The 27,069-nt window shown below is 37.9% G+C and overlaps 2 protein-coding genes and 1 non-coding gene across 4 annotated transcripts in view; 1 reads left to right on the top strand and 2 right to left on the bottom strand.

The window, feature by feature from the left end:
* Nucleotides 1-26,742, bottom strand: Ap5m1 (adaptor related protein complex 5 subunit mu 1). The gene is made up of 8 exons (XM_055605776.1): nt 26,380-26,742; nt 20,780-21,425; nt 16,891-17,118; nt 15,213-15,352; nt 14,677-14,762; nt 14,464-14,582; nt 13,066-13,162; nt 1-5,391 (listed from the first exon to the last, which is right to left on the bottom strand). Exons 1-8 carry the CDS (start codon nt 26,451-26,453, stop codon nt 5,309-5,311), a joined length of 1,473 nt encoding a protein of 490 aa, XP_055461751.1. The 5' UTR covers nt 26,454-26,742; the 3' UTR covers nt 1-5,308.
* On the bottom strand, nt 18,245-18,370 carry LOC129676179 (small nucleolar RNA SNORA63). Its single transcript, XR_008720038.1, has one exon. It is a non-coding gene; the product is annotated as a small nucleolar RNA SNORA63 (small nucleolar RNA).
* A 20-nt stretch (nt 26,743-26,762) lies between the features above and the next one.
* The window catches only part of Exoc5 (exocyst complex component 5), a 46,886-nt gene continuing 46,579 nt past the window's right edge, over nt 26,763-27,069 (top strand). For both annotated transcript variants that reach the window (XR_008719986.1, XM_055605775.1), the window contains exon 1: nt 26,763-27,024. Coding sequence is in view for 1 of the 2 variants with exons in the window: in XM_055605775.1 (XP_055461750.1) it covers nt 26,998-27,024 (27 nt within the window). In the remaining variant the exon portion in view is untranslated. The remainder of the gene's footprint in view (nt 27,025-27,069) is intronic.

The following is a 27,069-nucleotide window of genomic DNA, read 5'->3' on the forward strand; positions in this document are numbered from 1 at the left end:
TTTTAAGGATTAACAATTTTTAATTTTTAGAATTATCATCATTATCAGTATTTATCAAAAACAATTTTAAAGCAAAACTATCATCTGAAAAAGAACATTCAAAGGAAATGACACAGAATTTTATTTTTTATAGGTAAACCCATCTTTTCTTTCCCGGGCATTCAGCATCTGTTAAGGCTGGAACAGCATACAGGAACACAGACTTTGTCAGTTACACAAAGTATCCTGGGCCTAAGAAAAATCAGCTTATACCTCAGATTATCATGCTTACAAGGCAGGAAGCCAGTGAAGGAGTCATGTTCTTAGGTAGTCCTTCTCCAGGCTACCTAAGAACAATGTGTTACACCTATAAAGCAGGTGGTGAAGAAAAAGAAAAATCTTTACGATTTTTAGCCATTTTCTAGACATATCTAATGGGACCCTTAACAATTTTCAGTTTAATGACTTTCTTCATTATCAGGAACTATTGATGTTTGTAGAAATATCTGAAGAGACAATTTCACAATATTTTTCTTCCCCTGAAACAATGTTGGGATGGCTCACAGGTGAACTTAGCGACACAGGCATGGAATACACCGCAGAAACACACAAACACCATTGCTTATAAGCATATTCCATGATGGCATATTTTGAAATAGTAAATACTTATTGCCTATTTACTATAGGGAACAGTTAACTACTCAAATCTCAAGTTTCTTGGCAACATAACCATGGAATCTTGCCCTTTAACAGTATCGTCTACATTTTATTCTGATCACCCAAAGTATTTGAAAACGGATGATTAATTTAAATTAGAACTACAGGAGGTTACTATGTCATACACTTCTATATGCATTTGAATTGTTCTGATTTATAAATTACAAAGGTAGGAGTAAAACAAAGCGTAACAAATTACTTAAACATTAAGTTCTAATGTAGACTGCTACTAGGATGAGCCAGGATGAATGTTCTGTTTTACAAAGCTAATCATTTGTTACAAATAATTGTATGTATAGTATGTATCTTTATATTTTATAGGCCATAAAGTATACTTGAATAAATCTTTGACATCTTGCAAATACTAATATTGACAGTGATTTTAAAAAGTGATTTCTTTGAAAAACAGCATGAAACACATCTGATTTTTTTTTTTTCTTAAACTGCACAGACTATTTCAAAGTTCAAATATATGGGAGAAGGGAAAAAGTGAAAGTCAGAAAACACTTAAAAGAATGACTCTCAAGTATTTTGGTAATGATTACCACATCTGGGAAAATGAATGCAGTTATTATTTTAGCGAGACTATGAGGATCTACTTCCTCAAGAAAAGAAAAACTAACAAGACTGTTTGCTTCACGTGTCCTTAACTGGATTTCTGCACTATGCAGTATTTTTTAGTTTTGTTAGGAATGGCTGGGGAGATGGAACTGCTGTCTCATGAAACAAGTGTTTTCTCAGCATAACTGTAGCCACTCCTTTGATTCTTGGGTTATCTGGGGGCAGTAAGCATGCACTCTAGCACATGAAACAAAACAAGAAGTTGTATTTGGATTGCAGCCTTTGTTTTTTTCTCCTTTCAAAGCCTATGATTCTTAATATCATTGTTAGGCAGAGCAAAAAAGAAGTGTTTGCTTTCTTATATAAGAAATAAACTTCATTTGGTATTCAATTGACTTTCTAACTTAGACAGGACTTTACATCTTCAAAAACTGAGAATAAATTGCATTCTTGGCCCTTGCTTTAAAAGGTTATAGAGAATAAACGCACAGGCTGGTAGTGTTCTAGTGATCTCCCTAATCTCAGTTGCACTTTGTCAGAACGAGGTAACTGGTAGTTAAGTGAAATACCCTAGATCAAAGGGGGATTAATCACCCACTGAATCCTTGCTGAATCAACCTGTCATTCAAGAAAATTATTTCCACGGAACTTAGCAGAGGATTGAAGGTATTTGCATAACAGCAACCAACATACTTCAGCCAGGTTAAAAGGTTCAGAATTCATCCCATGTTTAGCTTTTTGCCTCCTTTTCCTTTCAGCAGCCTGGTACAATGGTTTCTAATCTGATAATACAGCTAACTATCTAAATGATGTCAGAACAGGAAAGTATTGCAAAGTTTGGATGAGGGATGGATCAATTTCACTTTCAGCAACTTCTAAATCTGATTTGTTGGAATTTAAGATGTAATCCTAAAAAGTCCCTTAAACCTGAGGACTGTTTATTAACATCCCTTTTTTGACCTCTGTCTTATAAACAACTCTTCTGTTAGGGCAGCAGGCAGTCCCTGCAGAGGTTTTGGATGGGAACTCCACCTGTCTACCTCCCAGGAGTACTGTAGGAATCTATGAATGATTGTTAAGATTTTTAAATATTGTAATAAACAAAAACAACAAAACAGAAAAAAAAACAGCAATAGTTACTATGTGCAAAATATCTACTGTTAAAACATAGCACAAGAATTCTAAGACCATAATTTTCAACAGTATAAATACTGGGATGGCATGGAAGAAGAAAATGGTTTTGAAAGAGGCTAAGATTTAAATAAAACTAAATACTCCTAAAACTCTTGAGGAGTCGAACTGCTTCCAAGTTGACAGGTTCAATTATTTTAACAGTATAAACATCCCCACTGTCTAGCTACTGAATTGTGGTCTTTTAAATATTGCTTGTAAAACAAAACAAAACAAAAAAATGGAGAACAGGATTTACCCAAATCATGACCCATCTTTTCTAGAGTTCATTCTCAGATATTTAAAAACTTTTTTTTAACCCTTTGGGTTGAGAAAGAATAATTACTGCACATATATCACATTTCATAATCATATTTTGTCACTAAAAAGGACTTTGGCACTCCTGCATCTAGAGCAGGTCTGACACCATCCAAATCTCTCACTGGAAGTCGATGCTCACATTCACTGCACATGCAAAGCACCTTTCAAGTTAAAAAAAAAAAAATGCAAAGAATAGCTATCAAAGAAAATGAATAAAATCCATAGTGAGATAATTTTTTAGAAAATGATTGAAGTTTTAACCAAAGAAAGGACTCTTAGAGTGTCTTATAGCTTAGAATAAGAACATGTCAATCACGATTAAGCTTCTGGAATCGGAATCCCTTTGAAATGCAGCTGTTTCTTCTTTAATTGTGGCAGTGGACTCTGAAGAAAAGAAAGGTCCAGCCTTAAAGATGAGTAAGGAATACAAAATAGCTCAGGATTAGTTGTGGAGTTCAAAGGTCGCTAATTACACTAAGGAGTTCCCAGACACAGGGAAACATTAAACAGGTCACCTACCAAACCGGGAACAAGCTCTGTCCTTAAAAATTATCCTGAAGTGACAGGTTTCTAGACAAAATCAAAAGCATCAGTGTGTCCAGCTGATCTCAATGGGATGAAAACGTAGGCTGGCTGTTAGTTCCCCAGTGTTGTGTTAGAACGGAACAGCAACAGATGGCCTTGGTTCCCCATCACCCCCATGCTTTTCTAGTAACCCCTAGATTTTCCCCAGGTTTCTAGAAGTGTCAAATTAGAGGTCACTGTTTTTCTAATTTGTTTATGAAGAGAGTTTGCCTCAAGGATTATATATTAAATCTTTCCATACTCACTAGATAAATGTGTCTTGTGTACCTTAGTATAATTTGCCAAGTATTTGTATAATCAACATTCCCAAACGGCTCCATTAATAAATTAAAATGTTAAGCTTTGAGTTGAAGAGTAATAAAGAACCATTATGGAACAGTGTTTTCTCACAAAAGAAGTTTTCACCACTGACTCCCTCTGGGCAAGCCAGGGTAGTCTTAAAGTCCTGGCCAGGCAGTTCCTCTCTTCTATTTGCTCAGGGTGACTGTGAAAATAGAACTTTATTCTAGGATAATACTTTGCAGGCAATGAGGGCTTATAATGAGCAGGACTGACCCTAATTTTAAAAAAAAAATGTATTACAAGTCCTAAATTTATATACACTTTCTTTTCAATAATTATAACTCTCTTTTTAAGAATTAGCAGCCTTTCCTAAGCCTTTTTTAAGAAGACTCATTAAAAAAAAAAAGAAACAAAGAAAAGAAACAGAACCTAGGATAAGTGTAATTAAATATTAATCTCCTAATTCATATTTTTTTGTCAAGCTTCTAAATTTGGCTTGTTAAGTTCCCAGGATCTTTCGATTTCTTTCTATCTCTCTCTCATTTAATGGTCACTTAAAGTATAACTTGATGACAATATACTGTTCTGAAAACAGAATATGATGTTTAATAGTAGAATGGGTAGAAGATAAAGAGCATGGCTAGATGGTGTTGAAGAAAAAAAATGGCAAAAAGAAAACGACAGGGATAGACTTAAAGAAAAGAAAATGCTATATAAAAATAAGTGCAAATGATACTTTTTATCCACAGAAAGGCTTTTGAGTATTTACCTGAGTTCATTCATTAACAGATTTTAATTAATCCAATAGTATAACACATAAAAATTATTTTAAAAACCTTGTCCAATGACACTTTTCATAGCTCACTATGCTCATCTTCCTTAAGTCTACTGGCATCCTAAACACACATCATTCTGTCAGATTATTAAGTTCAGGAGTTAGGGTCGTAGTTCAGGTGGTAGGAGCTTGCCTGGCATGCATGATGCCCTGAGTTCAATCCCTAAAAGGGCATAAACTGGATTTGGTGATACACCACTGTAATTTGGTGATACACCACCAGCACTTGAGAGAGTTCAAGGCCATCCTCAGCTACACACTGAGACCCAGGCCAGCCTGGGCTCCATGAGACTCTGTCTCTGAAAGGAAGTATTTCTACAACATCAACTAGAATTATGCAGGTTCTTCATTGGCCAGTAGAGAGTTGTGATGAAGAATGGGTTACTTCTTGAACATTATCCCATTATTTCCACTGGTTGCACTTTGAAAGAAACGATTTATGATGATTTTAACCAGATCGTGGGTATTCTGTAATAGCATGTTTGGTACTGAGGTTTGAATAAGCATATGGTTTCCTTGTTGAAAACTGCACTAGGAGAAAGCTGAGCTCTTACTCAAGGAAAGGGCTCTGCTTGATTTGCACTGTCTTGCCATGGGAATAGGACATGGCATGGAGATCAAAGACTGGTCTTAAGCTAAAGTGCATATATATTCTGAGTCATACTGGCATGAATCAGAGGGCAACAAAAAACGTATCAGTCTCTCTCTCTATATATATATATATAAGATATGACTTTTGATAAATCACATTGATTTTTTTTCATTCACAGGTTATATGAATACATGTAGCACATAAAAATACTATGATTCTACTACAGAATGCTAACATCATATAAATCCCCTTTGAATATGAGAAAATCATGGTAACAATGATGCATATGTTACTGGAGCAGGAGCTTTAGAATTCCAGATGTAATAATCAGAAGAAATTAGTTTCCGATCTACAAAAGGAAAAAGAAAAGAAATTAACGATTAAAATGTTTAACCTTAGCAAAAACTCAATATAAGAGTAAACCTTTCAGTTTCTGAATCTGTGGAGTATAGTCATATCATGGTAACAATTTTGAAATATATTACTCTTTAGGTTTTATTCCAACTTATGTCCCATTAAATTGAGCTCATAAATATTTGGGCAAACCACACTAGACCTTATATAAAATATTTCTCATTTACACCAAGTACTTATTTTCCCTACATCTCTAATTATATTTCTAATGAACCATTACTTTATTGTAAAAACATTTCACCATTTCTTCCTGGTTTTTCTTTTTTCTTTCTTTTTTTTTTTTTAACAGATCTTGCCTCAGGTTTATTTGTAAAAACAGCATAGGACACTGGTCATCTGTAAATAGTGTGTAGGTGGGTGTGTCACACCAGTCCATCTGTCTTCACATTAGTAGAACTATTTCCTACAGGGCCTTCACAGGGGCCTGGGCACCTTTGGGAGCCTGAGCTGGAGCTGGAGCTGGAGCTGGAGCTGGAGCTGGAGCTGGAGCTGGAGCTGGAGCTGGAGCTGGAGCTAGAGCCTTGCCCTTAGCTGGAGCTGTGGCCTCTGCCTTGGTTTGAACCTTGGGCTTTGGTTGGCAGAGCATACGACCCTTAGCCATGTAGCTTTGAATCCGCTTCCCAAACTTGGGGTGAGCGATGAAAGCCAGATGGCTGAGTTTGCCAAGGGCCTTTGGCATCTTGGGTTTAACAGCTGAAGGCTTCACAAGCGCCTTGATGGCCTTTGCTCGTGCACTCATTGCCTTTGCATTGTTTGCTTGCATCTTTTTCAGGCCTTTCTTGTGCTTCTTAGCAAAGCACATGTTCCTCAAGAATTTGGGGTTCACCCAAATTCTTGGGGTTTCTTGATGCCATTTCTGTGCCATTTGCGGGACTGGTTGTGTATGGTACGGTTCTTGGACTTGGCCATGTTTGCATAGTAACCCGTGGCTCCCACAGCGTCTGGGACTGGAAGAGGTGGTTTATCTTTTATGACCTCTACTAAGTCCCAAATTCTAATCGAGGTATTGGCTACTCAAATCAAAGAGTTACAGACACAAATCAACATCCAAATTCCTCATAATACTCCGAAGAGGTTGTTTTCCTGGTTTAAGCACTGTGTTTTTTTTTTTTTTTTAATTTTATTTTTTTCTTATCAGTTACATTTTATTAACTCTGTATCCCAGCCGTGTCCCGATCCCTCATTCCCTCCCAGTCCCTCCCTCCCTCCCTCCCTCCTCTCCACCGTGCCCCTTCCCAAGTCCACTGATAGGGGGGACCTCCTCCCCATTCATCTGATCCTGTTTTATCAGGTATCTTCAGGACTGGCTGCAAAGTTCTCCTCTATGGCCTAACAGGACTGCTCCTCCCTTGGGGGTTGGGGAGGCCAAAGAGCCAGTCATTGAGTTCCTGTTAGAAATAGTCCTTGTTCCCCTCACTATGGGAAGCCAGTTGGTTACTGAGCTACCACAGGCTACATCTGAGCAGAGGTTCTAGGTTACATTCATACATGGTCCTTGGTTGCATGTCAGTCTCAGAAAAGACCCTGTGCCCAGATATATTTGGTCCTTGTGGAGCTCCTATCCTTTCCTCATCAGACTAACTCCCCTTCTTTCTTATGATTCCCTGTACTCTGCCAAAGGTTTGGTCATGAGTCTTTGCTTTGAAAACACTGCTAGTTAGAGTCTTTCAAATGCGCTCAGTAGACTCCTGTCATATGTTCAATGCTCATTCCATCTGTCTTTCTAAAGGAGGATTGATAATCTTCCCCATGTCCGCTCTCTTGATTATCTTTTTTAGGTGTATAGATTTCATTATGTTTATCATATCTTATAGGTCTATATAAGTGAGTATATACCGTGTTTGTCTTTCTCCTTCTGGGATATTTCACTCAGGATGATCTTTTCTAGATCCCACCATTTGCCTGCAAATTTCATGATTTCCTCCTTTTTGATTGCTGAGTAGTATTCCATTGTGTAAAAATACCACAATTTCTGTACCCATTCCTCTGTTGATGGACATCTGGGTTGTTTCCAGGTTCTGGCTATTACAAATAATGCTGCTATAAACATGGTTGAGCAAATATCCCTTTTGTGTACTTGAGCAAACTTTGGGTATATACCTAGCAAGTGGTATAGCTGGGTCTTGAGGAAGCACTATTCCTAATTATCTTAGAAAGCGCCAGATAGATTTCCAGAGTGGTTATATCAGTTTACATTCCCACCAGCAGTGGAGGAGGGTTCCCCTTTCTCCACAACCTCTCCAGCATGTGTTGTCCCTTGAGTTTTTCATCTTGGCCATTCTGATGGGTGTAAGGTGATATCTCAGGGTCGTTTTGATTTGCATTTCCCTGATGGCTAATGAGGATGAGCATTTCTTTAAGTGTTTCTCTGCCATTCGATATTCCTCTGTCGAGAATTCTCTGTTTAGCTCTGTTCCCCATTTTTTAATGGGATTACTTGGTTTGCTGCTTTTCAGCTTCTTTAGTTCTTTGTATATACTCGATATTAGTCCTCTGTCAGATAAAGGGTTAGTGAAGATTCTTTCCCAATCTGTAGGCAGGCGTTTTGTTTTGATGACAGTGTCCTTTGCTTTACAGAAGCTTTTCAGTTTCATGAGGTCTCATTTATTGATTGTTGCTCTTAGAGCCTGTGCTGTTGGTGTTCTGTTCAGGAAGTTGTCTCCTGTGCCAATGAGTCCTAGGCTGTTCCCCACTTTTTCTTCTAACGGGTTTAGAGTATCTGGTTTTATGTTGAGGTCTTTGATCCACTTGGACTTTAGTTTTGTGCAGGGTGATAAATATAGATCTATTTTCATTTTTCTGCATGTGGACATCCAGTTGGACCAGCACCATTTGTTGAAGATGCTGTCTTTTTTCCATTGAATGGTTTTGGCTTCTTTGTCAAAAATCGAGTATTCATAGGTGTGTGGGTTTATTTCTGGGTCTTCTATGCGGTTCCATTGATCTTCCTTTCTGTTTTTGTGCCAATATCATGCAGTTTTTATTACTATTGCTCTGTAGTACAACTGGAGATCGGGGATAGAGATACCTCCAGATGATCTGTTGTTGTACAGGATTGTTTTGGAGATTCTGGGTTTTTTGTTTCTCCATATGAAGCTGAGAATCTTTTTTTCAAGGTCTGTAAAGAATTGAGTTGGTATTTTGATGGGAATTGCATTGAATCTGTAGATTGCTTTTGGCAGGATGGCCATTTTCACAATGTTAATCCTACCAATCCATGAGCACGGGAGATCTTTCCATCTTCTGAGATCTTCTTCAATTTCTTTCTTCAGAGACTTGAAGTTTTTCTCAAACAGGTCTTTCGCTTGCTTAGTTAGTGTCACCCCAAGGTACTTTATGTTATTAGTGGCTATTGTGAAGGGTGTTGTTTCCCTAATTTCTTTCTCGGCCCTTTTGTCTTTGGTATACAGGAGGGCTTCTGATTTTCTTGAGTTGATTTTGTATCCTGCCACTTTGCTGAAGGTGTTTATCAGCTGGAGGAGTTCTCTGGTTGAATTTTTGGGGTCGCTCATATATACTATCATATCATCTGCAAATAGTGACACTTTGACCTCTTCCTTTCCGATTTGTAACCCCTTGATCTCCTTTAGTTGTCTTATTGCTCTGGCTAGGACTTCAAGTACTATGTTGAAGAGGTAGGGAGAGAGTGGGCAGCCTTGTCTTGTCCCTGATTTCAGTGGGATTGATTTAAGTTTCTCTCCATTGAGTTTGATGTTGGCTATAGGCTTGCTGTATATTGCCTTTACTATCTTTAGGTATGTGCCTTGTATCCCTGATCTCTCCAAGACTTTAAACATAAATGGGTGTTGGACTTTGTCAAATGCTTTTTCAGCATCTAAGGAGATGTTCATGTGGTTTTTCTCCTTCAGTTTGTTTATGTGGTGGATTACATTGATGGATTTCGGTATGTTGAACCACCCTTGCATGCCTGGGATGAAGCCTACTTGGTCGTGGTGGATGATATCTTTGATGTGTTCTTGGATTCGATTTACAAGTATTTTATTGAGTATTTTTGTGTCAATGTTCATAAGAGAGATAGGTCTGAAGTTCTCTTTTTTTGTTGGGTCTTTGTGTGGTTTAGGTATCAGGGTGACTGTTGCTTCATAGAATGAGTTTGGTAATGTACCTTCTGTTTCTATTTTGTGGAATAGTTTGAGGAGAATTGGTGTGAGCACTTCTCTGAAGGTCTGGTAGAATTCCGCGCTGAAACCATCTGGCCCAGGGCTTTTTTGGAGGGGAGACTGTGAATGACGGCTTCAATTTCCTTGGGGGATATAGGGCTGTTCAGTCTTTCTACCTGATCTTGACTTAATGTTGGAAGATGGAATCTATCAAGAAAATTGTCCATTTCATTTAGGTTTTCAAATTTTGTGGCATATAGGCTTTTGTAGTATGACCTAATGATTGTTTGAATTTCCTCTGTGTCTGTAATTATGTCACCCTTTTCATCTCTGATTTTGTTGATTTGGATAGATTCTCTCTGCTTTTTAGTTAGTTTGGCTAAGGGTTTGTCTATCTTGTTGATTTTCTCAAAGAACCAGCTTTTTGTTTCATTGATTCTTTGAATAGTTTTATTTTGTTTCTAATTTATTTATTCAGCCCTGAGTTTGATTATTTCCAGCCTTCTGCTCCTCTTGGGTGTATCTGCTTCTTTTTTTTCTAGGGTTTTCAGTTGGGCCATTAAGTTGTTTGTATGTGATGTTACGAATTTCTTTTTGCAGGTACTCAGTGCTATAAATTTTTCTCTGAGCAGTGCTTTCAATGTGTCCCATAAATTTGGGTATGTTGTGCCTTCATTTTCATTGAATTCTATGAAGTCTTTAATTTCTTTCTTTATTTCTTCCTTAACCCAGCTGTCGTTGAGTAACAAGTTGTTCAGTTTCCATGTGCGTGTAGGCTGTTTGTTATTTCTGTTGTTGTTGAGGTCCAGCTTAAGTCCATGGTGGTCAGATAGAATACAAGGGATTATTTCAATCTTTTTGTATCTGTTGAGGCTTAAGCACTGTGTTTTAACAGCTTTGTAATTTTGGACAAATGGTAATCTTTTTGAACCAAAGTTTCATAAGCTATAAAACTGATAAAATTATGCTTATTTGGAAGCACACATATTTTTATTATGTATCATTGTATGTATCACTATGTAATTCAGCTTTTTCTAGCTTTCTTCATATCCTTCAAAATGAATACAATATAGGTTTTACTATCTTTCCTTTTTCTACTTTAGTATTATATTGGGAAGCAGCACAGCACACTGTTAAAAGAATAGGCTCCAATGGCTAGCTACTTGTGTTTGAATCTCAGGCATGCCACCTCATCTCTCTTCCTTCAGTGTCCCCAGCCATAAAATGAGGATAAGGTGCTGTGAAGCTTAATGCGTCAATACACATAAAACACACAGAAACTGTACCTAGTACATAGTAGGTGAAAAATGTTACTATTAAAATAAACAAATAATTACTAAACTATTTGCAGAACCAAGTTGTATATTCAGTATGAACCAAAATGGAGATTTGAAGGAATAAAAGGACGGGTACAATGATTCATTTGAAATGGACTCTTACATTCAATATTCTTTATACAAGGAGCAAGTAGAAGCCTCGCATGGTAGCATGCACCTATAACCCCAGTACTTGGGAGTCAGAAGCAAGTAAATGGTGAGCTGTAGGCCATCCTGGGCTATACAGCCAAGACCTTGTCTCACTAAATAAATAAATAAATTAGGTACATTACTAATGAAGTAAAGAATAGGTATATTACAGAAACTTTCTATTCCTTATTATGCTTATCTGAAAAATGTTTAGTTAATATTAATATAATACTTAAATATATTTTAGTTATTATCTAAAGAGATAACATTTCTCACAATTGAAAATATTTGTTTGTATTTAGACACAATGATGATTATTTAATATTATGTTTTCATAAAAGAACATATACAATATGCACATGCCTTCATTAATTTCAGAACATAAACACTATGAACATGCTTTCATTAATTCATCTAAAAGCAGCAAAGAATGCTAGAGGAGAAAACACAGGGACAACACAGAGGTAAAAACACTGGCTTATTCTGACTCCATTCTACAGACGACTGTCATTCACAGAGATTGCTTAGAATCCTAGAGTTCAGAGTTCTCTATTTCTTCTGAAGCATTCAGGCATAAAGTCTTGTCCCATCCTTCCATTTTTTTTTTTTTTTTTTTTTTTTTTAGGGACCTTAATCCTTAATTATAGAAATACAAGTCTGAGACTAGGGGTGTAGCACAGTGATAGAACACTTGTATAACATGCATGAGGCCCTGAGCTGCATCCCAAGCACTGCCCAAACCAACCAACAAACAAATGCACCTAAAATACGAGAACTTCTATAAAGTTTGGATTATTCCTATCTAGATATATGACAATCTTTTTAATACAAGAGGGAAGCTTCCTTCTTCTAGTTACTTCACTCTATCTACTATTCTATTAAAAAATTTTAAGCTTTAGGTTTCATATCCTGATGTATTCATCCAAAATGAAATACATATTTTCATATAAAGTAGTTGGTACAAACACACATACATGTAAATGCATTTTACAACCAATAAAGTCAATGAAGGCAGGAAATTATCTTTCTATTGCCTGCCTATAGGCAGAACTGAAAAGGTGCTAAATAATATTACTGGTATGACATTTACTAAAAATAATTTAAATTTTAAAATAATAAGCATATTTATTATTTATTACATTTATATGCTCAATTAATTATTTCATAAAAATCATTAGGTACATAATAGTCATTTCTACTTTATTACTTTTTTATTACATTGAAAAAAACTAGAATGTGTGTATGTGCCTGTGTGTATGCATACACATGAGTATCACAGGGCAACTTTTAGGGGTCAGTTCTCTCCTACTGTTTGCGTCTCAGGGATAGAACTTAGGCCATCAGGCTTAGCAACAAGTGGCTTTATCCACTGAGTCCTCTGGTTGGTTACATTGGAACATGGTCTAAGAGTTGTGTGAGGGGAATGCTGAGTGCCTGTGAGAAAACATTACTCATTACAACTTGTTATTGTTTATATACCTCCATGATTGCTGTGTGTAGCCTGTCTTGTCACATGTGGCTTGCTCTTGTCATTTACTCCTGTGACTCCTTTTAACGCCCAGAGTATAAACTGTCTGATGCTCTGGCTATTGGGTGAGACTGTAGTTCACCTCATTTATCATCTCCATTTTCCAGGTCCCACAGCCTCTAGAGCAGTAAACAGTCCCCTATTACTTCTCTTATAAGTGAGGAAACAAAACTTCGAGACGTCCATTAGCTTCTCCAAAGTGGCATAGAACAAGACACTGGAGGCAGACATAGTTACTATAACCAGAGCAAAGCAAACCCATACACACTGTACACTAATGCCCACACCTACTGGACCCTGCTCACCCAGACTGTATTTAAACAGGGGAAAGGGGGCAACGCAAAGTTCACAAAGGATAATGCAGGAGTAGATCAAACCACAGAAATTTTATAAAATGGGATTATTCTCCAACCTCCAACTTTCATTGTATTTTAACTTAAATGGTGACAACATACCACTATTTTAATTGCTTAGTTTTAATCTGTATAACTTACATGCACTTATTTTTGGTTTTCCTGATGCAAAAACTTGAACTGAATGCTGATCTGCATAACATCCAGTCAGTGTATAATCTGAGATCCTAAAATGAAGCTAAGGAAATGAAAGAAATAGTCAACTAAGGTGATTATTTGCTAGGAATCATAATCATATTTTGAAAAATTAAAACATCTATCAAAGGAATAAAATATGCATGCCTTCTATGTTCCAACATAAATTACCCACCCTTGTTATGTAGAAATTATGTTTCTAGCACTTGCTCCTAAAACCTTGTTTACTTCTCTTCACTCTCTTAAGTCACTTTAAAAAATATTTATTATGGCCAGGCGGTGGTGGCACATGCCTTTAATCCCAGTACTCGGGAGGCAGAGGCAGAAAGATCTCTGTGAGTTTGAGGCCAGCCTGGTCTAAGACAGCCAGAGCTGTAAAACAGAGAAACCTTGTTTCAAAATACCAAGTGTACACATACACACACAAAATGTTTATGTAAGCATGTGTATTATGTGGTATGTTGTGAGTACAGGCAAATATATGTCATGTGTGAATATAGGGTCAAAGGACAATGTTGGTTCTCAGTTCCAGGGACTGAACTAGGTTAACGCTTTGGCCCGCTGGGCCATCTTGCTGCTCCTTAGTCCGCTTTTCAAATGAATCTATTGGTCAACTTTCATGCTTATCTTGTCCTCAGGGTCTGCTTTGGGGCTCATGTTTTCTCTGAGACACCAAAAGCAGTACTAATCAATCACTAATTTACACTACTGAAAATCCCCTAGAGAACCAAGGGCTACATCTTATTTAATACAAATCTAATTTGATAACTAAAAGTTGGGCAGTTCAAATTGGAATGTTTAGGTTATTCTTAACTTCTTCCCTTAAATTTTAAGTATTTAGCAAAATAGAAAAACGACTCCTACTGGCCAAGTGTGGATACATGTTTGTAATCCGGGTGTTTAGGAGAGGCTGAGGCAGGAGGCTCACAAGCTTGCACCTTGCTTATGTCATCCAGGGATTTGGAGACCAGTTTGGGCTATGCCAGAGATCCTTAAACAGACAAACCCACTACAAAACAACCACACATACACACCCCAAAACATGTTTCTTTCTTTTTTTCTTTCTTTTTGTTTTTTTGAGACAAGGTTTCTGTGTTACAGCTCTGGCTGTCCTGGAACTCACTCTGTATTCAGGCAGGCATTGAACTCACAAAGATCTACCTGACTTCCCAGTGCTAGGATTAAAGGCGTGAACCACCACTACCACCAGTTGGCTACCAAAAAAATGTTTCTTTAAAAAGACTTAGGTACACATAAGCACAGAATTTTTAAATTTCTGAAAGATACTATATATATAGTTTAGAAATGAAGGGAGGTGTTCTTATGCAATGTTCATATACTTACCTTTACATACGCTGTATTTCCAATGCAAATGTGATCAAATGGCTGCTTGTTAAGGCCCTTGACTCCAAAAGTTAGAGTTCCAGAAAGACTAATTTCCATTGATTTGGGGAACTTCTGGCCTAAAACATAAATGTAACAATTAATTATTCTAAAACAGAAAATTTTACATCAAATGAGGAAAAAAATAAAAACAAAAAACAAAACCTTGCTCACCAATAATCCAGACCAATAAGCTTTTTTCTCGAAATACCTCAAGTTGACCAAAACTAGCTTTGTATTCCAAATGGGTAACTGGACCTCTTTAAAACAAAACAAAACAAAAAAGAAAAATAAAGAAAAAAATCTCAGATAAAAGTTTTAAAAGAGTTAAATCATATCTTGTTACTGTTTTTACATCATAAAAGCACATCTGTATTCCAACTGCAAAAGAGAATAATGAATACAGATCTTAGAAAAGAGCAGAAATCACATAAACATTTACAGTAACTATATATATTACATTAGTATTCCTAGAGACAATTATAAAATCATACAGATTATATTAATATCACATGTATTGGTGCATCTTTAAAATTATGACTTTACTATTTAAGTACACTTTGTAAAGAGCTATTCTGCAGAATATATTTTAAAAGTAGACTGATCTATGTCCTAAGTGGCTAATTCATCAGGTTGTTGGTGGTTAAGACTGAGCTATAAGTAGACTTGAGAAAAACTGATAGAAGACATGGTGTCATATTCATCCCCACCTGTTGTAGAAAGGTATATGAGCTTCACAGATTTCGAAATTATTTTTTACACTTTCATGTAGTTTTAAATTAACTGTTATTTTTAGTTGTACTTCTTCTTCTTGCATGTGATAAGAACCCAATATTGGTGGGACAGGGACCTGAAAATAGACATAACTCTTAATTAACTCTCATGTTAATGAGTCTCAGGTGATAGGGGAAAAAAAAGCCCTATAATAATAGTATATTATAATATAATATTATATTATAATAATAATATTAGAGATAAATACATACCATACACATATAAAATATATACATTAGAATCATTATATTCAGCTATGACCTTAATAGCTATAAGGCTTTCTATATTGCTTTCATAGCTGAAATGGTGGATCTACATTCATCCTGAAGACAGGTTCTTCTGCAACTCTGAACAGAGATGAGAAAGGTACCTTACAGTGCATCCTTGTCCCTACCCGTTCCTCGTGTTCTCAGAACTGCATCACAGGCCACACTCTACACATACTGCTAAGTGTTCTGCCCACAGTTGCGGATGCTCCTTTCCTATCCTGTGACTGTAGTGTTCTCCTTTCCAGGCCCTAGCTCAAGAATGGCTTAACTGGTCATTAATGATATAAGAGGCTGCTATGAGCTAATCCTCTTTTTGTTGATGTTTATTTTTGGTTTTTCAAGACAGGGTTTCTCTGTGTGGCCCTGGCTGTCCTGCAACTTGATTTGTAGACCAGGCTGGCCTCAAACTCACAGAGATCTGCCTGACTCTGCTTCCTGAGTGCTGGAATTAAAGGCATGTGCCACTTATTGGTACATTTGAAGCAAGACAGGGAGATTCTCTAGTTCATGCAGGGCCTAGAGTTGTAAGAGCATGTGCAGCAGAGAAACTCAGAAGAAGGAAGGAAGAGACTCTGGGAAGCAGAGAAGAGACAATGGAGACCTCAAGTATGGAAAGGTTTTAACCTTGGTTCTAAATCTCAATGTAGGGGGGTCTACATCTATCTACTCTTGAATGATAATGAGAATTCCTGTTGGCCTCTCAAAATAAATTACTTGTAGTCAATCTAGCTTGAACAAGATTTTCTAATCTACTGGTTGATAATCAGGACAAGAGTCAAAGGACACGATATAGAAGGAAACATGTTAGGCTTTGGGAATCTGGAAGACCCAGCTTCAAAGCCAGCCTTTGCCACTTATCAGTCAGAGGATTTGAGTAAGTCATTTAACTTCCTTATGATTTTCCTCATCTATCAAAAGGAGGTAACAGCTACTTTAAGATTTGTTGAAATTACTAGAAAAAGACAAGCAAAGTGCCTACAACAGTGTCCAACACAACACTCATGAAGTAAGGCATAAATAGCTACTACTGATATTACATGTTTATTTAGCTAAAATTTCCTAGGATTAGAATTATTTCATGTTTATATTTAAAACCACGACTAATTCATACAATGGTCTATCCTGTGAACTTGGATTCCCAGTTAAAGATTAAAAAGAAAAACTTCACTGACTTTGATAATTAATCTATGATTATAGGCATCAGAGATAGGAGATAGATAGCCTATTCAAAGAACTGAACTTTTATCTTCATTCCCTCCTTGTCTTGTAAATAACTCATGTGAAATCCTCATCAGAGAGCAGTTACAAATTTAACAACAGCCTCAGCTTTTCCAGAAAGGTTTACCTGAGAAGTGTAGTAGCATAAGTTGAATGATTCTAAAGGTGGAGTGAATGGGAATTTGTAAGGCCCACTAAATGCAGAATCATCCATTGTGTCAATGCTACTAGAAGTCAGAATGGCAGAATCAAGAGATGTCACACACGGATGAACAATAATATCTTGAAGTGGAGATCCATTGGTGGGGAGATTCAAGCTGACGGTAACATTTGGCATGCTTCCTTCCAAATCACACTGTAACACAAAAAGAAGTGTTACCAAGATCTTAAAAAAATAGGGCTTCTCTGGCACTTTTCTGAATTCAAGTCGTTTCTCTCAATTTAACTTTTCTTTCTAGGCATTACTTTCTTTGCTTTGTTTTCTGATTAACAATTTGATAAACTGTTAGCAAAGATATCGGTAAGAGAGCCTTCAAGGACCTCTTGGCTTGCCTTTTAGCTCCTATAAAAGTTAGTTTTAAGTTCACTGGTTTCTCTCAGGCCCCTTTGCAATAGGAATTTATATATATATATATATTTTGTATTTACACAGGCCCTCACAATGTTACAGCTCTCTAGCTGTATTTAGACTTGCTTTCCTCTTGTCCATCCAATCTTCATTCCAGTCACATTGCTAAACTGTAATTCAACTTTTGTTCTATTGAATCCAGACTGAGACATTTCAATGGTTCCTCTTTCATTTGGTATACTTTTTTTTTTAAATAATTAAATTTTATTTTATTTTATGTGCCTTAGTGTCAAAGTGTCAGATCCCTTGGAACTGGAGTTACAGACAGTTGTGAGCTGCCATGTGGGTGCTGGGAATTGAACCCTGGTCCTTTGGAAGAGCAGTGCTCTTAACCACTCCAGCCCCCATTTGGTATACTTTTCAGCCTTTTGCTGTTTGGCTTCCATCTAACTCTAATCTACACTTTGACTTAAGCTGCAAATGCACAGAAATCCTGCATTTTTCCTGAATAATACTGTATTGTACTTCTGCTTGAACCTTAACTCCTGCAGGTATGTTTTTCCTTCGCTATAGTATTTTGCTCTTAGTCTGATATGATCGCTTTGTGGGTAAAGGCACTTGCAGCCAAGCTTGGCAGTCTGAGTTTGATCCTGAGAGCTCACCCAAGAAAACCAACTCCTCCAAGTTATCCTCCGACCTCCACATGTGTGCTGTGGCATATGCACCCACACCCCACACTCAACCCACACAAAGACATAAAGGTTTAAAAGAAAGCCATGCACTCTTCACCACACCTAACTCGTTCTGTGATTGTTTTTTTTTGTTGTTGTTGTTGTTGTTTTTTTTTTTTTTTGCAAATACAACAACCCTTTATTCAAGAACCTCTAATTCAGGTATACATGTTACTTCTATCATGTATGAGACCAAGCGTCCCTGGCTGCTACATGTCTAGCAGACAGGTATAGTTAAGAAACAATTGCTTTGAGCAGGGGGAACAACAACACAGCCCTGAGCAGCCATACAGTAGTTAATCCTGCTTTTCTGTGATTGTTTAAGCATACACTGTGCTGTCTTACTGACAGAATACTTTTGCATGTCGATACAGGGAAGTGCCTTCTCTACAGAAAAAAGACTTCCCTATGCGAGCTGGGTTAAGTTTGATAATTGTAGAGTACCCAGGAGAGATTTTATTATCCTTAGGACGTCAAGGAAGGCTCCATAGGTCTTTCCATGAGCCCAGATGGGGTATGTTCACAGCCTTCTCCTTAAATCCCTGCTTTGAGGTTCAACAGACTGAAAGACTGAAATGGCAGTTCTCAGACTTCTCTGTGAACTCTAATTTCTCCACCTATTCCAGTCTCCAGAATGAAGTCTTGAGTGACTTTTTCTATAATCAAAAGAAAAGATTTATTCCCCAGCTCCTCTGGAACTTGGGAATTCTTACTGTTTTTACTTCATAAACCCATACCAACAAACCTTACTTGTGTGTGTATAAATGTGGGTGCAGGGAGGCAGGTATAGTACTTTAATTCTAACTTGACACTTACTTCCTATTTTATTTTTAATTATGTTTCTGTGTGTGAGTCTATATGTGGCCATGAGAATGAACAATGTCTGTGGAAGTCAGATTCAGAAGACAATGGATCCTTCGGAGCTGGAGTTTCAAGCAGTTACTTGTGAGTTGCCTAGTATAGGTACTGAGAACCTAACCCGGGTTCTCTGCAAGAGCAGCAAGCACTCTTATTTGATGAGCCATCTCTCCAAGCCCTGATTTACTTTGTAAAGTACTGGATTCAAATTAGCCAAATGAACCATAAAAGTTCAGTGACACTGTTTGTATGATTAGACACAGAAGGCATTTAATACTACCATTATGGTAATTTGAGCCATGGCTAAGGCTAAGAATCAACCCACACTTCACACAAATAAGAAACTAGGTTCAGGGCTGGAGAGATGGCTCAGAGGTTAAGAACACTGACTGTTCTTCCAAAGGTCTTGAGTTCAATTCCCAATCACCACGTGGTGGCTTATAGCCATCTATAATGAGATCTGGTGCCCTCTTATGGTGCGCAGGCATACCATACAGTCAGAATACTATATAAATAATAAATAAATCTTAAAAAAAAAAAAAAAAAGAAACGAAACTAGGGCCAACTTATCAATGAAGAGAAAAATGTAAACATGTTAACTGCAACACAATATATAACACCCAGGGTGAAAAAAGTGACCTTTTCTGCCTTTGATTACACTGAACTCATGAGAGACAGACTCAGCTTTTTTAAATAGTTGTTCCTAAGAGGATGGATAAATTGAATGTACTTTTGATCACTACAAAAAATTTTAACATAGACAAAACTTTTAGGTTACTTTAATTCAAAAAAAGTAAATTTCCCTGTCTAATTCTTAAAATTTACGTTATTCATAGGACTTACTTATAGTGACTGAATGTTGAATTTACAAAAACATATAAAATAAATAACTAAAAAAGAGATTTGAGAATGCTATGGATACCTATAGATACTGTTTAATTTGAGGACTTTGATTTTGATCATCAACCTGACATTAATCATTGTCTTCTGTATTTGTTCCCACTCTTTTCTCCCATTTTCTAACTCTAAGACAGAAAACTCCACTATTGAGCTATTTAAATAAAACAAGAACCCTCTATCATTTGATGTAAACTCAGAGCACTTGTCAACTTCATCTCCTAGAAAAATAGAAGCTACATTATTTTAACATATATTCACAAGATCTCTGAAAGAACTCTTTTCCAGTAGTAGACCTGATTCCGTGTCTCTTCAGCTTGTCCAGCCTTAGAGTGACTGGCTTTGCACCTAATAAACAGAATGTAGTAGAACTGATGCCATGTGGCTTTTCAGAATAAGTAGTAAAAGCAATGACATTGAATCTCTCTCTCTCTCTCCTCTCTCATACACACACACACACACACACACACACACACACACACACACACACACAATCTGATCTGAAAGAACCAGTCGCCAAGTTGTCAGGGCACTTTAGCAGCCAGTGGAGAAGTTATGCGGAGTGGAACTGTGGCCTCCTCCCATTAGCCAGCACTCAATTGCCAGCATGTGAGTGAGTCATTTTTGCAAGCAGTGCGTTCCAGTCTCAGTCAGATCTTCAGATGACAATAACTCCAACCAACATTTTGACAATGGGCTCATGAGATTCTACACTGGAGGTTCTGGCTAAGCGGCTCCTAAAGTTTTGACTCACAGAACTATGAAGACAGTATCTATTTTAGAGCAATGAGACAATTTATTACATAATAGTCATTAAGTAATCAATTTGTGAGATATCAAAATTTCATGGCTGCTGGTAAGGATAACAAGTGTATCATTGGAAAATGTAAAGTGCAAGTTGCAAATTTACTGTTCTTCAGTGTTACGTGTTATGACAAGGCAAATCCTGGAGAAAACCTTACCTTGCAAGTGACTGTTCCAACAACTTGCCATGTGTCTGCTATATCCTGTTTACCATACTGCATGCATTTTACTTTTTCAGTGATAGAAATAGAAATCTGTGCTTTCCCTTTGTATGTTCCAACTTTCCAGGCTGGCTGTTTTTGCTGCTGAGTCACAGATGCGAAATTAAGACTAGTCAGTGAATTGTGCAAGTTAGCATCCAATAAAGTACCCAGTGGACAAGCCTGTAGAAGCAAGTCAGGCAACTGATTCAATTTTGTGTTTAGGTCAGTGTCATTTTTCTGACTCGAGTAAAGAAAATCCTGTATCCCAAAAAGCAGTTCCAAGCCTTGCGAAACTCCACTAATACTAATCAAAGGTGGGCGAGGAGCCAGAGCTTGTTCAACGAGTGGCACACTTGCATATACCATGTCATTCCTCAGAAAAGCAACGACTGGCCAGAGTTCTTCGCCTCCTACTGAAAGCCCGTAGATGGATGCTTTATTGATGTGTGAACAGCTATCACGCCTCTCCACGAAGTCCTTATCATCATCCAATAATCTAAGCTGGAAGAGTAATGCTTTAAGGAAGGGACCATCTTCAGGTACAGGAACATAACTCAGTCCATTGAGGATTCTGGCTCGCTTTTCAACAGTAGGATATCGTCTGCATTTGGGAAACAAACATTACAAATGACTGTCCCAAGGAAAATAAAAAACGGGAGAATTAAAAGGTTTTAAAACACAAGGCAAACAATCATAACAATAAGAAATAAAGGAACAAATAAATAATACAGATTAGAAAAGAAAATTAAACCATTAAACCTGTTAAGTTCTAACCGGAGCCAAGGACTTCATAACTAGTATGTTATCTCAAATGACAAAATGTACTATGTACTATTGAGAATTATGGACTCAATTTAATTAGTTTTTTAAATACGTAGAGTACATGATTCTAATTCAAAACCTTTGTGTTTTAGTTACTCAGATTCCTTCTTGGTAGCTGTCATTGTTAATCCTGAATGTCAACTTGATGGGATTTAGCGGTTATGGAAACAGATCTCTGGGTATGTCTGTGGGTCTTTGGGTTGATGTTGGAAGTTCCACCCTGAACATGGGGGGTGTTGTCATTCCATGGGCTGGGCTCCTGAACTGAATGAAATGGAGAAAGAGAATGGGGCAGCAGAATTCAGTGCTCTCTGCTTCCTGACTGCAGATCCAATGTGGTCAGCTGCCTCATGCTCCTGGACCATGTCTTCTCCACCCTGAAGGACTGTACCCTCAAGTTGTGAGCCAAAATAAATCCCTTTTTTCTTTTAGGTATCTATAATAAGCTTTAAAAAAAAAATTCATCTTAGTAGATTAGTCACAAAGTGTTCATATTTAACCCTAAACTTTTAGATTCATTTACTTAAGTAATATTAAGTTTGTAAAATAGCTAACAGATGTCTTGAATATTTTATCAATCCTTGCAAAAATATGAAAGATCATTTTAGTAATAATGGCTTAGTGATATAGCTCTGAATGATATTTTGAGATTAAAAAAAAAAGAAAATCAAATTAATCATTTATGGTTTATGTACTCTGGGTAGATGCAAATTTACTTATTTATTTGTTCCCACCACAAAAAAGAATATGCTTAGGCACATTCAATCATTTATAAGAATCCATTAATCACAGTCACACCTTCCTCCAAGGCCAAGGAGAGAACCCAAGGTCTTAGCAAGCTATTTACCATTGACCTCAATCAGCAGGTGCTAAACACAGTTTTTGACTTTCAACTAGTAGAATTTTCTTTATTCCTTTTTCTCCTACTTTAAAGTCCAGAATAAAGTCATCTACTAACTACTCATTTTTTGAGAAATAAGCTAACTCTCTGTGATGGCTATTCTTGGTTGTCAATTTGACTATATCTGGAATGAACTAAAACCCAAGTGGCAGGCACACCTGTGAGGGATTTCTTTTTTCCTTAATTAAATCATTCTAATCCAGATTTTTGAGGTAGGAAGATCTTCCTTTAGTCTGGGCCACATCTTCTCACATTTTCTGCTGGCACCTGTATAAAGGACATGGAAGAAGGAAGCTTGTTCTCTCTCTCTTAGCCTGCTTCCCTTCACTCTTGCCCGCAAGTCCATGCCTGCACTGGTATCAGAGCCTACTTCTTGGCAATTCCAGTGTATATTAATGCCCAGCTGTGACATCTTGGACCAAACAATTACTGGATTCTTAAAATTTTTCCATTGCTAGAGAGCCATTGTTGGACTAGCTGGACCACAGCCTGTAAGTCACTTTAATAAATCTCTTTATATATATGTATATATATTCATATATTCACTTATATATATGAATGTCAAGGGGTATATCTCAGTGGAAGAGTATGTATTTAGCATGTATGAAATATTGAGTTCAATCTCCAGTACCAAAACAAACAAAAAACTAGCAAATGGATAGTAAGTATTTGTTTTTATAATTTTCATAACAATATTTTTCTCTACTATGATGCTAATGTTTCATAATAATTAAAAATGCACTAAAATGGTCCATTAATTAATGGATCTTCTTCACTTAGATTCTTTGGGGAAAATTAGCTAGTACATCATTAGTGACCTGTCTTATTTTCTAGTTACCTGGAGGATAAAATTCTTAAGTAGAAAACCCTCATAGTTGAACATAAAGAAAATAAATTAATATGGGACCTTAAACAATGCTTCAGTATGTGTTTAATGAACTTTCTGTTGGATGACTTAATCTGTCATTTCAAACTAATCTAAGTTTTGTTTCAAGACAGGATTCAAGCCTTAAGTGTCCCTATTGCTATGAGATTAAATACCAACCTGGGCTGCACTTCAGCTGATATTATAAATCATTGCCTTCTTTTATCTTAAATGATAGCCACTACTCTCTGGCCTGTATATAGAGTATATGTAATAGTGTGAACTCTGGGTTGAGGCAGAGTAACTATGATGGCCCAGCCAAGACCCTGACAGGAACCTCTCAAGGCCTTCCCTCCGCAAAACATCAACTACTACCGTACTGTCTTGGGTGACTTTGGCTGGTGTGTATTCTTATGAGTCATCCATGTTCCCTTAAGTAACTCCAATGCTGGTCTGCCAAGCTCAACTTGAATAGATTCCTTTGGTCTGTTGCTGTCCTTTAGATGTAGGGTTATTACAATTTCTTTACATCTTTATGTAAAAGGTTATAGAACATATGCTAATTCATATCTGTGAGCCTTAACATCAGTTCCAAGTGGCCAGATATCTGAAAATGCAAAACTTTCCAAAATTGGCAATTTGTTCAACACAGAATTAAAGTGACACATAGATGAATTATGTGACACCCCCCCCCCCAACTTGCTACCTTCATGGAGACGTAGTAAAACCTCTCAGCATATTTGAATGTACCTTTAAAAGTATATAATATGCACAACTGAGAAAGCATTCTGAAAAATAATACAATTTTTCCTTTAAAATATTTATTTTTGTCATTTTTCAATTATGTGTATATATGTGGAGGGGTGGGGGTAAGCATGTGAATTTGAGTGCAGATGGCTTTGGAGTCTAGAAGAGGATGTTGGATCCAGTGGGACTACAGTTAGTTAATGGTGGCTGGTGAACTGTCCCATATGGGTGATGTGAAGCAAACTCTCTCTGGTTCTCTAGAAGAGCATGTTCTCAATTACTGAGCATCTCTTCAGCACTATATGACTTCCTCAAAGAACTTAACATTCTCAATCAACAAAAAGTATCACTTCTACCTGATACAATGTTAAGATACAAATTTTATATACACATAAAATCAGAACACTGGCACAAAAAGACAAATAGAATAGAGATAGACCAATGTTTATATAAAGGAATACAACAAACATCAATAGTGAGTCAAAGAAGAAAAGATACAGGGCTTATAGGAGATGTTAGGAAAACTGTCAAAAAGTATAAAAAAAAACTGAGATTCTCATTCAACACCATATCCAAAGATACACCTGAAATGGACTAAAGGTTTAAACATAACAAATAAAATAATACAAAATGGATAAAATGGTATCTTTGGAAAGTAAGGGTTATTCACAGAAAAGGAAACCCAAGAGACTAACAAATATTGTTACAGAAAAATACACAATTAGAAAGCAGATCTCCTTTATTGTTAAAATTAGAATAAGAGTTAGGAAAGTATAGAAATACAATAATTTCTAATGAATGGGTTAGCACTCAGGGAAGCTGTTTGTCAACATTTTGTCAAAATCAGTATAGACATGTCCTAAGTCCCTGTCTGAGTAGTGCAGCACTGTTTTGAATTAGAAAGGAAGTTTGGATCTATCATTAAGCAATCTAGGTGGAAAAAAGCATATATTCCTACAGATCAAATATCTAGATCTGCATTGACCAATATGGTAGACACTAGGTACATGTGCTATTTAAACTGAAGCAAAACTAACTGAGGCGGAACATGGTTGAGGCACACCATTAATCTTAGCACTCCTGGAGCAGAGGAAGGAGGATATCTATGAGTTTGTGGCTAGCCTGGTCTACATAGTGAGTTCTGGGTCAGCCAGTGCTACACAGTGAGGCTCTGTTTCAAAACAACAGCTACAAAAATTTAATAACGGAGTTCCTCTGTTACACCACCCAACATGTGCTTGCTGGCTTATAACATTAGCAGAGTTAGAACTGGTCACATTTCTATAATGCAAGAAGTTCTATTTTATGTTGCTGCTTTACAAGAGCACAAAGCTGCTCAGTAAATACAGGTTTCTTAGAAATACTGCCCAAAACAGGAAACAACCCCAAGAACTGACAAGTGGGATCACATAAATTTAAAATGTTTCTGCAAAGGAAATAAAACTACAAGTGGAGAGACAGCCTATAGATTAGGAAAAAAACATCTTAGCTATACTTTATAAAGGAGTTAATATCTAGTATAAAGAACTGTATAGTCCTCTCCATAGAGTTATTTTGGCAAGATATGGAAAATTCTAAATAAAAGTGGAATCAAATCACTTATGACACCTAGGAAAAAGTGACTGTAATTTTTCATACATCCTCGTATTTTGTTCAACTATGAGAAGCTGCAAACTGTAAGACGAAAATAACAGTCTATTGCTCGACAAGGAGTTTCTGTAAGAATGAATTAAAATATTTTGCAACATTTTGGTCACTGAAAGTTCAAAATCCCGAAACATATTTAGTACTCAGTCTTTTTTTGTTTTTTTTTTTTCATCATTTCTACACCAATACTAAACAGATGGAATTCATTTTAAGATATAATAATACAGCCGGGTATGGTGGTCCACACCTTTAAATCCCAACCACTCCAGAGGCAGAGACAGCCAGGTATCTGTAAATTCAAGGCCAGCCTGGTCTACATTTCGAGTTCCAGGATAGCCGGGGGTAAATGAATCCTGTCTCCAAAAAAAGATAACAATAATTGTAACATGAGAAGACATGTGTCAAGCAACTCCTATCTTAACACAATGTGAGATAAGCATTCAAAGCTTAACTTGCCCCAGGGCACTCAGCTAGCGGTTCCTGGCAGATCTGAGGTTCAGTGCACCACAAAAAAGCCTGCTACATCATCCACCCCTGGACCCGTCGTGTTTGAGGATCCAGACTTGCAACTACCTGGAGAATCTGACGGTGCCGCTAAGTGGAGTTCCCGGTTCGTGACGTATGAGCCACACCGCCCGCTGGGCCATGGTTAAGCCGCCGAAGAATCAGATCATTACAGACGGTCGCCAGCCAGCCGGAGCAGAAACGTCTTCTGGACAGACTCCACAGACAGCGTCGGGGCTCTCCCTGCGCCGCGAGAGCTCGCCGGAGACCCTCGCTCTTCCCGGCGCGGTGACTGGAACGGCCTCACTTCCGGGATGGCGGCCGACGAGGCTCAAGACGCCGCACCAGCGCGCAGGCCCGCGTCCCCGCGGCCCGCCCGCCGCCCGCTCCTCTCGCCCGCCCCGCCGAGGCCGCCGGGCGCGCGCAGCTCCACTTCCGGCGCGTGAGGCGATGACAATGGGAGCGGCGCGGGCGGCGCCGGGAGGCAGCTGACAGGCGTCTGCGGCTCCGCTTCATGGCCGCTCTCCCGGGCTGCCTTCGCCGTGTGAGGACCCGGGCAGCCCGCGGAGGTCCGCAGCCGGGGCCGGGCGCGGCAGGCGGGGCCGGGACGGGTGAGCGGCGCCGCTGAGGCGCAGCATGTGAAGCGAGACGGCCTCGGGCGCGGGGCGAGCCTCTCTGCCGGCCGGCATGGCCACGACGGCCGAGCTCTTCGAGGTGGGTCCCGGGCTCCGCGGCGGGGGAGGGGCAGAGCGGCCCGGG

Source organism: Psammomys obesus, unplaced genomic scaffold (assembly GCF_907164565.1).
Source record: "Psammomys obesus unplaced genomic scaffold, mPsaObe1.curated_primary_1811, whole genome shotgun sequence".
NCBI lineage: Eukaryota > Metazoa > Chordata > Mammalia > Rodentia > Muridae > Psammomys > Psammomys obesus.

Coding starts and splice junctions, on each gene's coding strand:
- Ap5m1 (XM_055605776.1), bottom strand. CDS start 26,453: ATGGCCCAGCGGGCGGTGTGGCTCATACGTCACGAACCGGGAACTCCA. Junction 17,119..20,779: donor TTGGAACAGTCACTTGCAAG/GTAAGGTTTTCT, acceptor TTTGTGTTACAG/TGTGATTTGGAAGGAAGCAT. Junction 15,353..16,890: donor TATGCTACTACACTTCTCAG/GTAAACCTTTCT, acceptor GTCTATTTTCAG/GTCCCTGTCCCACCAATATT.